Source organism: Heloderma suspectum, chromosome 3, assembly GCF_057233095.1.
Source record: "Heloderma suspectum isolate Gila_16-S chromosome 3, 16-S_ref, whole genome shotgun sequence".
NCBI classification, from domain to species: domain Eukaryota; kingdom Metazoa; phylum Chordata; class Lepidosauria; order Squamata; family Helodermatidae; genus Heloderma; species Heloderma suspectum.
The window spans coordinates 131,622,952-131,638,318 of NC_139460.1; the positions used below are offsets into that span (position 1 = coordinate 131,622,952).

General features: G+C 44.5%; 1 protein-coding gene across 12 annotated transcripts in view; it reads right to left on the minus strand.

Moving 5' to 3' along the window:
- LOC146350257 (guanine nucleotide exchange factor DBS-like) overlaps positions 1–13,218 on the minus strand; it is a 166,066-nt gene extending 152,848 nt beyond the window's left edge. For 11 of the 12 annotated variants that reach the window (XR_014789220.1, XR_014789219.1, XM_084844590.1 and 8 more), the window contains exons 1-2: positions 12,866–13,097; positions 7,702–7,891 (exon numbers count right to left, since the gene is read on the minus strand). Coding sequence is in view for 10 of the 12 variants with exons in the window: in XM_084844590.1 (XP_084700716.1) it covers positions 7,702–7,870 (169 nt within the window). In the remaining 2 variants the exon portion in view is untranslated. Of the gene's footprint in view, positions 1–7,701; positions 7,892–8,661; positions 8,802–12,865 lie in introns of all 12 variants that reach the window. The other variant, XM_084844589.1, reaches the window with a different exon arrangement.
- Positions 13,219–15,367: the final 2,149 nt, after the last annotated feature.

Sequence of the window (15,367 nt, forward strand, 5' to 3'; positions counted from 1 at the left end):
TTTTCCTATAAAACTGAGGGAGCGTATGCGTAACTCATTTTTAAAAACAACAAGAACGCCATAGTGTTGTTTCTTAAGATATGGTTACATAATCTTAACACTTACCCATAAATAAAACCAAGGTTAATTCCAAGGTGGTATCAACTACCGATAAGTTTCCTCAAGGGAATTACTGTCAGTTCCAAGAAAGCTATTTTTCTTGATATTACCTGGCAGTAAAAACACATGAAATACGTTTGAAGCTTCTGAGTGCCTCATTTCATATTTATTACACATAACCATTCTCGCTTAAAGAAAGATTCAATTAAAAGCAGCACAAAATGCAGCAGTAAAGCTCTTCCATTTATTTAAATAATCCATTTAATGGTGAAATTTAGAGATGCTTGTCAAAGCAGTAAGCTAAAAGCAATGAAAATTAGAATTTTCATCCAAGTTGCTTTCCATTTAAACCTGTTAGGAAATGAAATCCACATTTTGGGTAATGTAGATGGGAAGCTTTTCTACTTAGTATACATCAGTAGTCCACCAAAACACACACGCACACCCAAGTTCTGCATATGGTGTGAGTTTCAAGAGACAGTATATAGGATTAATGATTTGAGCCTGTACTGAATAACTGGATTTAGCAAAATATACAGTGCTTAATAGACTTTTCACCTGGGTGTGTTACTTCCGTTTTCTTCCTTTCCTGCATTGAGCGGGGGGTTGGACTCGACGGTCTTATAGGCCCCTTCCAACCCTACTATTCTATGTTTCAGGATTTCCATGTTATTAAAATGACTACTATCTTGGTAATAAGCCCAGCTGAATATGCTCCAAGCTAGTTAAAGGACACTTGCTGGAGTGCAATACATCTCTTCAATACTGCAATTTCTAACAATGAACAGCTGAAGAATTGAACACTGCTGGGTACTGAACACAGGGGTCAGTTCGGGGAGAAGATACCCAGTTGAATATTGTTGACTGGGCTTGGCTGATCACCCTCTGCCCAATGTAAACATAATAGGTTTGCATGATCGGGGAAGGAAAATAAGCCACTGTAGCTTATTTTCCTGCCTAGCGCGTGCCAGTCGTACGCCGCATCTTTACCATAATTACCCTCATCGGGCACAGTTTGTCATCCGAACCCAGCAAGGGTGTGTGGTGGGTACGTTTACAAACCACCCATGGCTTTTTTTAGGGTTGTGAGGTGGCTTGTAACCCATCCCTGCCATGCACCCTCACCAGGTTTGGACGACACAACAAAGCACGTCCGGCAAGGGTAATTACAGTAATGACGCAGCACGTGACCAGCATGTAAGCTACAATGGCTTATTTTCCTTCCCTGGTTGTGTGAACCCAGCCAATGACTGGGTTCACACAGCACAGCAACCCACCATCGGCAGCCAGCCATTTTTCCTGCTCTTTCGCAAATGCGAAAGAGCGCAGATTCGCCTGTCTGATATGTGTAGCCTTGCCTTGTCAATTTCCTTGTACATTTCAGCTGTCAAAAGAGTACCAAGTGAGAGAATGAGGTGCACCAAAAGGTAGTATTGCCAAATGGGACAATATCTCCCATTTGGCAATGAAATCCTCTAGCTCTAAGTGTTGAACTGACACTTGTCAGTGTTCCCCTCCCATTCAACACTTTCCTGAGTCTCCAGCAAGTCCAGAAAGGGAAGATACTGGCTCCTCACCCTCCCCTGGAGCACAGTAACTGCAGCAGTAAATGCTCTGAGAAGGAGCCGTGAAAATGGGAAGAGCCAATATCTCCCCTTTCTAGACTTGCTAGAGACTCAAGGAAGTTTGAATGGGAGGAGAATACTGATATTGTTGTTTCCTCTGCCCCCGGTTCACTTACTGTTCTGGCGTTTCCCCCCTTTTCAGGCTTCTTGACTGTGCAAATGGGTTCCTCCTCTCCCTTAGTATGATTCCACCCCCCCACCCCATCCCAGCCAGGCCCTTGTCAACTGTGCACAAGTTAGCCTCTCTGCAGACTCACCTTGTCAATTTCTTTGTATGTTACCTACTCAACTTCCTTCCTCCCTCATTTGACAGCTGCAACATACAAGGACATTGACAAGGCAAGACTGCACATATCCAACAGGAGAAAGTGCACTCTTGCACACTTGCAAAATAACAAGGGGAAAGAACAATAATTTCAAAAAATATGAACACATTCACATACTCCTAAACCATCCCCCTGAAAAAGTGGTGAACGAAAAGGGTTAGCGATTGAAGCGAGAGAGGGCTGGGGCGGGGAGACAAGACAGGTTCTCCTGCAAAGGCACCTGGGATATATGCCAGAGCCAGCTGGAGGTCTGAGGCAGAGAATAAGCTGTTGTCTGTTGGGCGTACAGTGGATTGTTCAGCGAACAACCAACCCACCATAGCTTATTTGCAGGGTGGCTTAGCATGACCTGAAAACCCGCTCAAGGTCTCAAGATTTCTATAGCCTGTGAACATAACAACTGAGTGAACATTTACACCAAAGTTTAAATTGGTAAAAAAAAAAAAAAAAGGTAAAGGTGTCCCCAACCAGTCGTGTCCGACTCTAGGATGTGGTGCTTATCTCCATTTCTAAGCCAAAGAGCTGTCCGAAGACGCTTCCGTGGTCATGTGGCCGGCATGACTGAACACAGAGGTGCACAGAACGCTGTTACTTTCCCGCTAAAGCGGTACCTATTTATCTACTTGCAATTTCTTGCTTTCGAACTGCTAGGTTGGCAGGAGCTGGGACTGAAGACGGGAGCTCACTCCGTCACGCAGCACTCGGGTCTCGAACTGCTGTCCTGCTGACCTTCCGGTCTGCAGTTCAGCGTCTTAACCACTAAGCCACCGCGGCCCCATTTAAATTGGTAATTTGCATTTTTTAAAATAGCTGAACAGCTGAGCAGTTCAACTATTTTCAACTGAACAGTTGAAAATTATAGACTGAGTTCTGTTCTCATTTTTCTTGCATTTTCTACTTACCATATGTCCATTTTATATCCAGTTATTTGATTTCATTTAGGGCCCTCAAGGCAACTTATAGTTAAAACTTGCAACAATTGAAAACAATTTTAAAACTTTAAAACAGAACCTACAGCAGAAATTGACAGCAGGAGAGAACCTTAAAATCAGAGTACGGGCCTAAGAGATGTAAAGTACTAAAAAGCCATATGGAACAAAAAGGTTTTAACAGGCCAGCTTAACTTCCTTTGAGAGAGAGTTCTACAAGTCAGGGAATATCTAAGCACCTTAAATGAGTTCAAGTCCCCAGATCCAGACAAACTGCATCCTAGGGTGTTGAAGGAGCTAGTGGATGTACTCTCAGGACCTCTATCTGTTATCTTTGAGAAATCCTGGAGAACGGGTGAAATACAGGACTGGAGGAGGGCAAATGCTGTCTCCATCTTCAAAAAGGGCAAAAAGGAAGATCTGGGGAATTATAGACCATTCTGTCTGACATCAATATCTGGGAAGATTCTAGAGCAGATTAGAAAGCACTCAATGTGTAGGCATCTTGATGCTAATGCAGTGATCACTGGAACCCAGCATGGATTTGTCAAGACTTATTTAATTTTCCAATTGGGTAACTTCCTTAGTAGAAGTGGAAATGCTGTGGACATAATATATGTTGATATCAACAAGGCATTTGACAAAGTACCCCATGATACCTGATTAGCAAGCTAGTTAAGTGTGGGCTGGATGGCACTTTTATTAGGTGGATCCAAAGCTGGCTGGAGAACCGTACTCAAAGAGTGCACATCAATGGTTCCTCATCAGACTGGATTCGGTCCTGGGCCCTGCACTCTTCAATACTTTTATTAATGACTTGGAGGAAAAAGTTGGGTGGAATTCTTATCAGATTTGCAGATAACACAACATTGGGTGGGATAGCTAATACCTTTGAAGACAGAAACAAAATTCAAAATGATCTTGATAGGCCAGAAAACCAGAAAGAAAATAAGAGAATGATATTTAACAGAGACACGTGCAAAGTTTTTTATTTAGAAAAGATAAATCAAATGCACAGGTATAAGATGGGGGATAGCTGGCTTGTGAAAAGGATCTTGGAGTTGTAGTTGATCATAAGCTGAATATGTGTGATATGGCTGCAAAAAAGGCAAATGCAATTTTAGGTTGCATCAGTAGAAGTATAGTTTCTAAATTACTGGAAGTAATAGTTCCATTCTACTCTGTGCTGGTCAGACCTCACCTCAAATAGTGTTCTGGACACCACGCTGCAAGGCAGATTTTGGCTTGGATGTCAGGAAAAACTTCCTAACTATCAGAGCAGTCAGACAATGGATCCAACTGCTCTCTGCTGCTGGAGGTATTCAAACAAAGACTGGATAGCTATCTCTCAGGGATATTTTGAACTGGATTCCTGCACTGAGCAGGGGGTTGAACTCAATGGACAAAATGGTCACTTCCAACTCTATGATCCTAGGCTGTGGTGCTGCCACAGAGAAGGCCCTTTCCTGTGTTCCCACCAACTTAACCTCTCTTGGTGGGGGGGGGCATACAGAATGGCATCTGAAGAACGTCTTAAACCGTGGCAAGTTCATATGGAAGGAGGCCATCTTGCAGATATCGCAGCCCCAAGCCCTTTAGGGCTGTATAGGTAAGTACCAGCACATTGAACTGTTCCTGGAAACTGAGAAGCAGCCAGTATAGTTGACACAAGAGTGGTGCACTACGGTCAACAAAGCATGCACCAGAAACCAATATGGCTGCTGTATTTTGCACTAGCTGCAGTTTCTGAACAGCATTATCAGTCTGATCTGTTTTATTTCTGAATCAAAAAAGTCTTACTCTTGCAACTTTATCAAGGTGACCCTTCAATATTTACAAATCAGTTACTTATTTACAGTGAAGAAAACTGAAACTTTGAGCCCATTTTTAGTTTGGAGGCTTCCTGCAGACATTCTAATGATTGAGCATAGCTTTATTTATAATTATTACTATTATTATTTTATTTGGGCTTGTATGTTGGGGTGCAACATGCTCTTCTTCCCCCCATTCCTTCTCCAACCTGGTGCCCTCCAGATGTGTTGGACTGCAATTCCCAGCTAGCACGTTGTCTGGGGATTATGGGTATTGCAGTCCAACACATCTGGAGGGGACCAGGTTGAGGAAATCTGCCATGCCCATTCATTCTATACACTTAGAACACCTGAAAGGGGGCTTTTTCTCCTGCAACTTGAAGCATGTATTTTTTCCAGTATCGTAAGCTCATCTGGAGTCTGCCAACCCCCGTAAAGAATCTGTGAATGAGGCAGGGTGATGGCCCGATAAAATCCTTGTCTGGAAGCACCCCTAATCCATCAGGCTTGTACAAGAACAAACTTGAGCTGAATAACTGTGCTGAAAGCAAATTACACTTCTTAAGTGGCTAGTGGCAATGACAGATAAGAAATAGATGCAAAAGTTTATTTACAGAGATGAAGCTGTGTTACCATGAAACATGAAGCTTATTCAACAAGCTTATTCCACATTTTGCAGAAGCAGGAAATGGACGTTCTAGTTTCAGGCACTGAAGTGAGTGAACACAGATGAGAGAAAGTATACTATGTGCAACTTCAAAAGTTATTGGCAGCACATTACACATTTGTTAACATTACCCTCATCCTGTGTTCACAACTTTGTGTCGTAAGGTCCCTTCCCCTGTCATCTCTCTGTGAATAGGAGGAACAGAGGGGTGGATGTGGGAGGCAACAGAATCAAAACTGTAGGAGGGAAGGGATTGAATTGCCTAGCAATGTTATTTTTACATATTCTCTTGTCTGTTTTCTTTATGGCTTTGCATACAACATTGATTTTGAGCCATATGGGAACTTGGAACTATATTTTATGTCACTTTAACTACTTGCCCTTCACTTTTAGGAAAGTGGGAAATAAATACCAAAAAAAAATCAAGCCATATCTTAAGTCAGATTGTAACCATTGTGCAGCAGAATGCAGCTTGGGGTGGGGGGTGGGGGTTGTATACACGTATGTGAAAGAGAGAGACAGAAAGGGGACAAGAACCCCTGAGTGGAGTAAAGGATATCATAAATGTTACCTGCATTTCTCTGAACAACCAATATCGGAGAGAAAAGACAAGTTCAGGGTGGGGTGGTGGTCTGTTGTCCACTGTGCCATCAGAATCTTTGTAAAATACTATGCATATAAAGCATTTGAAGATATGGCCTCAGACCCACAAAAGCCTTTACAACACAATCCTATATGTCTACTCAATAAACAATTTCAATAATAGACCTGTTCAAGACAGCTGACATAAATGCCCCCTTATATGCCATTAAATGCCTGGGAGTAGAGGGCAGCCTTAACCAAGCGCCGAAAAGATGACAGTGTTGGTGCCAGGCGGGCCTCAGTGGTGAGTTCATTCCACAGTTGGGGGGCCACCAATGAGAAGGCCCTCTCCCTTGTTGCCACCTTCCGAGCAGCATTCAGAGGAGGCACTCGGAAGAAGATGGCAGATGTTGATCATAAAGTCCAGGTAGGATCATGATGGGAGAGGCATCCCATCAGATATTGCAGTAGATATATAGATAGAGATACACACACTCACACACAAAGTGTCCAGCAATCCCTCAAATCCATATAATATTAACTGCGCCACTTAGCAGGATTCCCAACATCAAGATACTGTTATCTATGGACTGAAATTGGTTCATCAACTGTTTCCCTTCATTCACCACCAATAAGAATGTATGTTATCTGACTATTATTATTTTATTTAAACTACTTCTATACCAATCGATATCCTAAATTCTAAATTGTTTACATTAAAAATACATATAATACAATATAAAAACCAATATAAAATAATAAATACATTAAAAATGTTACAATAAGAAAGTAGAACAGAGCAGTGTATAGTCGATTACAAGTCAGGGAAAGTCATTACAAACTTCAGAATCTGTTATCCAGTGTTCCAGGGACAAAGCTAAGAAGCCATTAAGCACGGGGATAGTTTATCATACATACAAGTGTTCCCTATTACAGCAGGCATGATGGCTTTTAGAATCAGAGCTGGAAGGCATTTCAACGGACATCTAGTTTAACTCCCTGCTAATGCAAGAAATCCACTACTCCAGAATCCCTAAGCATGTCCTTAAAAAAAACTCTAATTGAGGAGTGTCCACCACCTTCCAAGGAAGTCTGTTCCACTGTTGAACATTGTGCCTCATGCTTAGTCTAAATCTTTTCTCTTGTACTTTGAACCCATTGGTTCAGGTTCTACCACCAAATTTGCTCCATCATCTGACAGCCCTTCACAGCTTTGAATATAAGCAATAATATCATCACTTAATCATCTCTTCTCCGGGATAAACACACCCAACTCCTTTTTAGGCCATTAAGAATAAATTATAGAAGAACCCCTTGAAGACTTTTACCTGGGCTCTGATACTCAAGATTGCAGGCAAAAAAGAAAAGAAAAAAAGAAGCATTTGCAATCCTTGATTATTCGTTTGACATCCCACTAGCTCACTCCTGGCTATTCCATCTTGAACTGAATTCAATAATTATCTTACATTTTTCAGAGCAGGACTATGCATGCTTCCACAGAAGAAAGGAAGACCCACTTTGTCTGTGATCAGTGGGATTTACTCCCATGTAAGTATGCACAGGATTGCAGCCTTAATCTCACTCAAGGGAGAGCTACTTTGTTGTAAAATGCTGCACAAACTATTATGTTCCCAAGATGTAGCAAGTAATAGTTTACCATACCTGGCTGTATTCCCAACACCTTCCGTTTATCTTGCACAAGCCGGATGATGTCCGACACCACAATATGATGGTCCGTGTCTTCTTTTCCTTCATTTGGCTGGCTGTCTTTTGAAAAACAGTTGCAACTTCCAGTTTCCTTGCAAAGGATAAACCTCCAGTAATTAGACATGAAAATATCTTACTCTGACTCCTGCAATTTAAAAAGAAATAATAATTTTTAAATGTTCTTCCACAAGTGACATAACCAGTGACAGCTCATTTGGGGCATACTAGTGTTTTTTCACATTTATAGTAGAGGAAGATCATGTATTCGAAATTGAAAGCCACTTTAATATTCCTTTTTAGGAAATTATTTATGGTATATTGGGAAGCATCAGATTGCTTCTCACATGCCGACCCTGGCCGGAGTTATGGTGATAAACAGCACTCCCTAGCCTCTATAGGCAACAGTCTGGTGAGCAACTGGATCCAAAGTCACCGATGCTGGAATCCTATACCTTGGAGTAAGTCCCATTGAATTAAATGGGACTTGCTTCTGAGTAGTCACATCTATGATTGTACTAACAGATTTATGAAATAACATTCATCGTATGTCTTTTTAATTCTTTTCAGATGTTTTGCCATCAATCTGAGGGCAAGAGGCTAATTTTTAAAAGTAGAGGGGTAGAAAGAAGTAAAAGAAACCTGGGACAACACAGACTGCTAGAATGCTGGGTAAGACAAACTCAGAAGCAATTGCTCCAAAACCAAGAAACCTCTCCCAGCCTGGTGTCCCTTCTGGATGTTTTGGATTTCAACTCCCATCAGTCCTAGCCAATGGTCAGGAATTCTGGGAGTTGTAGTCCAAAACATCTGGAGAACACCAGGTTGGGGGAAGGCTGACATATAGGCATGTTGCATAAACTCTTTACAGAGATGAATTTTGACAGAGGCAGAAGACATTTAAAATGTGTTAAATACCATTTTAATCCATTTTTAAACATGTAACTAAAAGCCATATGTAGCCAAGGACATTTTCAGCAGTTGTATCCCCATCACAGAACTCTTCCCCCAAGGAGGTTTGGCAGACCAACTTTGTTCACTATTAATGCTTTATTCATCTGCATGACAAACACAAAAAAATATTTTTCAGCCAGCAAGTCTATTCTTTTATTGGGTAGCTGTTTGTAGGTTACTTTATGGTTTGGGGATATTGTTTTAACTGTTAAAATGATGTATATTTATCATTTTATCTGTTGTGATTATCTGTTGTGAGGGCTCTGAGGAACCACAAAAGTTTCATAAACACACATATTACAAAATGTTCTCTCCTATAAAGTTATTATTGTATAAACATTCACATTTCCTAATATCAAAATGCATGTTCTATCTCCCCATTACTTTCCTTTACCATTTATTTTTTGACATGAAAACAGAAGATTTTTAAATGGTTTAATATTTAAGGTTATATTTTTCTTTTGAAGAAAAAGACCTCTGTGATTATTTGTTACACCTATTACAAAGAGTATAAAATTGCAGAAGAGTATAAAATTGCCAGTGGAATAATGTACAGGAATCTCAGTAGTTGAGCAGTTGCAAGCGAAGTGTAAGTGCAAATTAAATTGAGACTTTACATATTTTCCAAGCAGACAAGAAAAAAAGAGAGCAATTAATCTGAAAGAGATTGTGTTACAGGCTATCACTTCATCCTTCCTGTTCCCATTTCTCTTTATAATATGTACTTCTATGAAAAAAAGAAATGGGTCCAAATAGAGATCTTTAGTGTGGGCTTCCTTCTTGAAATGTAATGTACAAAATATTCTATGTAAGCCCTAAAGCAACAGCTACATTGCCATCCTGTTTACCTGGCAGTAAGCCCTACTGTGTTTAATGGGGCTTACTCCCAAGTAAGTATGCATGGGATTGCAGCCTAAGGTTACCTGGGAAGGAATAAGTTACATTAAATAGGATGCACAGGATTCGGCTGCTGGTAATCTTCTTTATCATGCAGCATATCTACTATTTTTAAGCACTGTTTACCTTTTGAAAGGATAACTTAACCTGGGGCTAGGCAGGGTGGTTCCCATGGATGCCAGTGTGCCCCCAGACACTGTCCTTGGAGCACTCCAAGGCACCTGATTTTTTGTTTTGTTTTTACCACAGCTGGAATCACTTCTAAGGAAAGTAAGTCTCCATCCACTGCCATCTTCATTTTCCATAAATGTCTCTGGGCCACACATGGGGCTCAGAAACATTCTTAGGAAGTGAAGATGGTGAACAGCTGCAGTCTAACACTTTCCTGTACAGCATGCCCAGCCACCAAGAAAAAGAAGGGGAAAGAAAGAAAAATGGAGCCCTGTCACTCTTGTCAGGTAAGCTGGGGGAGGGGGCTAAAGAGAGCAGCTGTAAACCAGCAGGGAGTTTGGGGAAGCCTACAAGAGAGCCAGGAAAATCAGTGGGTGAAGGGAGCCAGCTGGGCAATACCCTGGGGGTTGGAGAGGGTTGTGTTCTTGTATGTCTCAATGTATGGGGGCTGCACGTGTATGAACAAGAGAGGGAAAGAAAGAGTTTAGAGGTAATCCAGAGGGGATAGGCAGAGTTTGGAAGGGTCTGAGTGCCGTTTTGTCCATGCTTGCCATGAGAAGGGAGAGATGTGAGTGTGAGCGTGTGCGTGTATGCATGGTGACTACATGTGTTTGTGTGTAAAAGGAAGTGCATGTGTGTATGGGTGGTAATACAGACTGAGAATGGAGGGAGTTAAAGTGAGGGCAGTGAGAATGGGGGGGGGGGAGCTACAAAGAGGGCGAGGGGAGAGGAAAAGAGTTTTTTGTGAAATGTACTTCTGTTGGCACAGACAGCTGGGTTCAAAGGTGTTGCTCTGTGCACTGGGGCTCAGACCCCCGTCTCTGCCTTGTATTCAGTCTTTGGGGAAGGTTACTTGTTCCTTCTGACTAGCTACAGCACTCATGGCATTCATTTTATGATGGTGCCTAGTACAGTTTTTGAAATTTCCAAATGTGCGCATGAGTCCATCTAACACACCTTAATATTTAAAACAATCCCTAATTCAATGCTCAAGACATACAAGCCTCAATTTTTCAGCCAATATTTCTTTTCCAGAAAAAATGATCTAGTTATTCAACAGTCAACACTTCACTTAAGACAATATGGTATTCATTTCTACTGAAAAAGCCATTGCCTTGAGCACAACTAAAAACAGGGAGGGGCCGATTTACAAAACCACACATGGGAGATAAGGGTGGCCAGAAGATCCATTTCCTGCCCAGAGGGTAAGAAGAACTATACAACTACTCAGTTCATGGGAACAAGTTTCTCCATTTCAAGCATTCTTCCTATTATCCCCAAACCTGTCTCCCTATAGGTTTAAGTACTACATCTTCTATCTACATATACTGGAAAAGAGCCATCTTCCAATGTGATCTCCTGAATGTGAGATGTAATAGGCTTGCTACAAACAATGGAAAATGTCACTCTTTTTTCAAAGGCAAGTTCCCAATTATTCTCTCTCAAGGGAAGGCTAGACAAACACTACTGAGTTTGTAACAGTGCACAAAAGGGAAAAAATATTCAAAAAGCTGTAGGGATTAAGTGATGTTGGAAGCAGAATGCTTGCTCTCATCTGTCAAATATTCTAGATTTGTCTGTGCATAATGGTACAACAGGAATTGTTTGCACTGTTATAACATGTAGGTGGAAGGACATGCAAAGAAGGTCAAGGTTTTGGTAACATGCCATTCTGTAGTTGTGTGAGGGATTTCAACAGGTGCAGCTTTTCTCACTCCTGCACCATACCTATGACACGGCAAGCAACACTTGCTCAAATTCCCTCATCCGCACAACAATGGAAGTTACAGGTGAGGCCCCCTTTAATGTTTAACTACATGAGAATTCCAACTTTTAACAGTTCTATTCCTTGCAGGTACAGAAAAAATCTTACTTTCAGACCACCATCATTAATAGAAAGATAATAATAAAGGCAGGAATGAAATATGGAATGGAATCTCTTTTGTGTGTTTTTGACTCGTAATTTATAGCACTCAGAGCTAGCCATTTTGCAGGATGGCAGGAAAAACCTCAGATTGGAAAATCCAATGAATTTAACGCATGTGGAAAGTAAGCATCCTGCAATATTTATTTTGCTTAACCCAATGAATTTAAAGCATGTGGGAAGTAAGCATCCTGCAATATTTATTTTGCTTAATCCAATGAATTTAACGCATGTGGGAAGTAAGCATCCTGCAATATTTATTTTGCTTAATCCAATGAATTTAACGCATGTGGAAAGTAAGCATCCTGCAATATTTATTTTGCTTTTATTTAAATATGCGTTTGAGGCTGCTGCATAGCATACTGGACCTATGTCCTCTTAGCCCTGGGGTAGCACAGGACGGCTCCCCTAAATGAATGGCTCTGGGGTAAAGCCAGCTTCATCGGCTAAGTTGCCACAAAAGGCTGAAGAGCTCCTTTGGAGCCAAAATACAGGGCGAGGCTCTGTGGACTTCTGATGGAACTTGGAGAACCGCGGCATCCTTAATTTTGGGTAGCAGCAGGAGGAGTCCCGGGTTCAATCCTTTGTACGCCTAGATAGGGCTGGGGAAGAATGGTGCCTGAAACCCCGGAGAGCTGCTGCCGCCGCCGCCAGTCGGGGTCCACAAGACTGGGCTAGATGGGCCATGGGTCTGACTCAGTATAAGGCAGCTCCCTCGGGTCCTAACCCCCCTTGAATTCTCTGAGGCTTCTGGCCAAGGCGTCAGATGCATTAATGGACCGGCCACGGCTCCCCGCCCCGGCTGTGAAAGCAACGAGCCGCAAGCGAGGCGGGGAGGGCAGCCGCCCGGCCGACAGGCAGACGCAAGCGCGCGTGCTCCGCAGGCAAGCGGGGGCTTCCGCAGTCCGCCGGGCGCTGGCGGGGCGCGCGGGCTTGGGCCGCCCTGCGGAGGGTTTCAGCGGGAAGCGGCCGCGGAGAAGCCCCTCCCCCCCGAGCACAGAAGGTCCCGGCAGCGCCGACGCCCCGCCCCGCCGCCAGGGGGGCTCCCGCCACGCGGGAGCAAAAGCTGGCGAAGGCGGGAGGACCCGGGATTTAACGCTTCTCCTTCGCAGCCGGGGCCGCTCCAAGAGGGGCGGCGGCCGAAGCCAAGCCCGCGCCCAGCCCGCGCCCGCTCACCTCCAGGGCCCGGCGCCGGCGCTCAGGGCTGCCTGCAAGGCTGCCCGCGAGGTGCCCCTCCGAGCGCGCTGCTCGCCCCCGCGGCGTGAGCTCCGAGCCCGCCCCTGCCGCCGCCCCGCGGCTGGGAAAAGAGCGACCTGCCTTCTCTAGGGCAAGGCGTGGGGCGGGCGGAGCGGGGCGCACCGCGGGGAAGAGGCGCAGCCGCTCCTCCGCCTCCGCGCCACCTTCCGCCTGGGCGGCTGGAGCTGAGCGCCGCCCACTCAGATCCCCCCCGTTATGCTAGGCGGGAATGGAGCGGAGCGGGCGGCGGCGGAGGATGCTCTGCCGGGAGTTCCTTTGTTGCTGTGGGGAGTGGAGGGTGCGCTACGCTGGGCAAGAAGATCTGGAATACGGAAGCAGACAAGCCGATTTTCCAGCCCTCCTCTCCCCCACCCCTCCACTGGTTGGCAACGACCAGCTCCCCCCCCCCCCCGATGGAGAGACTAACGCCGCAGTCCTTTTCAGAAGTAAGCCCCTCTGACCTCAACGGGACTGAGCCCCAGGACCGCAGCCCAGCGCCGTTTGTGCTTTTTGCATCATACCCACGTTCTTGCATTGCCGCTTGCTTCCCCGGTGGTCCTCTTCGGCTGTTTGTGCTGGCAAGTCTTTGTTTCCTAAACGAGGATCTTAAGGAAAGCAAGAGCAGCCTCGCAAGAGCTGAGTTGCTGCCTCAAGCCAGCGCAGCCTTGCGAGACTTCAGCTCCTCCGCCAGGCAATCGTGAAGCGACGTAGGTTCGCACTTGCTGACGCTTAAAACTCAAACCCAGGTCAGAAAAAAAGGCTGCGGTACTATACACGTTTAGCTGAACACGCTGGTAGGGATTCTTTCTGAGTAGACACAAACAGGATTGTGCTGTACATAGATTGCCTTACTGTAATGTACCATTATATAAAAGGTGACAGTGGTCTGCTTCCTTGACATACATTATGGATGTGTCAAAATCTGTGTGAGTGTAATACCTTTATTAAGCCAACCAAAAGGTCACAAAAATGCAGGCTTTTGAGATCTCTTCATCAGGCAAGGTGCTACAAAAAGCGGGGGGGGGGGCAGAATAGAGGAGAGAGGAAAAAACCCTGACTTGATGGTGAAGTCACAGTATCTGCATGTTCAGAGCCTCAAGGTGAAGTGTGTGTGTGGGGGGGGGGGTCTGCAGACATTCAAATTAGACTGCAGGTCATGTGATGAATGTGGTCCACTGAATGCAAACATTAAGAGCTCTGTAGGATCAGAACAAGGTCCATCTAGTCCAGCCTTTCCCAACCTGGTGCCTTCCAGATGTGTTGTGTACTACAACTCTCAGCATCTCTCAGCCAGTTATGCTGGCTGATGATTCTGGGAGTTGTAGTCCAACACAGCTGTAGGGCACCAAATCGGGGAAGGCTGGTCTAGAACAACATCCTTTCTCCAGAAGCAGTAGGAGCCAGATGTTGCTAGGAGGTCCGCAAAGAAGCATTAGCTCTCCCCCAGTCATTGCTTACCACCAGCTGATAAGTAAGAGAGGTTCTGTCTCTTGAATTGAGCATGGACATTCTCTTTAGCCACGCACGATGGCGAAAGCTGGCTACTGACCCTCTCTGAACTTGACTAATCCCCCTTTTCATGCTATATAGTGCAGGAGGTTCGTTCTCAAAAGCCAACTGGAATACTTGTGAGTAAATTCTGCAGAGTTGTCTCTTCGTGGTAAAACAACCCATCAAACATGGGATATTCATCAGCCCCCCCACCCCCAAGTCTTTCTGCACAGGCTAGCTAGGCAGATCCCATTACTGATGGCATCACAGATAGCACCGGGGGGGGGGGGGGAATCCTTTTCAAATGGAAGTGCAGCTTCTTGGCCAACTTTATCCATATGGAGACTCAGGATGAATTTATTGCATTTCTATACCACCCATTAGCTGAAGCTTGTTCTTTCAAATCTGGCTCTGTTAATGTATGTCTCTAAGAGTGTAATCCTATATATGCCTACTCAGAAGTAAGCCATATTGTGTTCAGTGGGTCTTACATCCAGGTAAGTGTGTATAGTGGGGGGGGGGAGGAAAGGTTCATCCTGTGCAAGCACTGGGTCATTACTGACCTCTAGAGGGACGCCGCTCTCACTGGCATTTTCCTGGCAGACTGTAGCGGGGTGGTTTGCCATTGCCTTCCCCAGTTGTGACTACCTTTCCCCCAGCAAGCTGGGTACTCATTTACTGGCCTTGGAAGGATGGAGGGCTGAGTTGACCTGAGCCGGCTACCCGAGACCCGGGTTCCTCTGGGATTGAACTCAGGTCGTGGGGTTGCAATACTGCTGCCCACCACTCTGCGCCACAGGAGGCTTTCATGCGATAGGACTGCAGCTTTAATCCAACTTCTGGGAGAAGGGACAAAAACTAGTGTGTGCATCATTACTCAGGGTTGGTACAAATGAATATGTTCATGCATTCATCATCTGGATAAAGTTGGTCCCAAATGGAAAAAAGGCT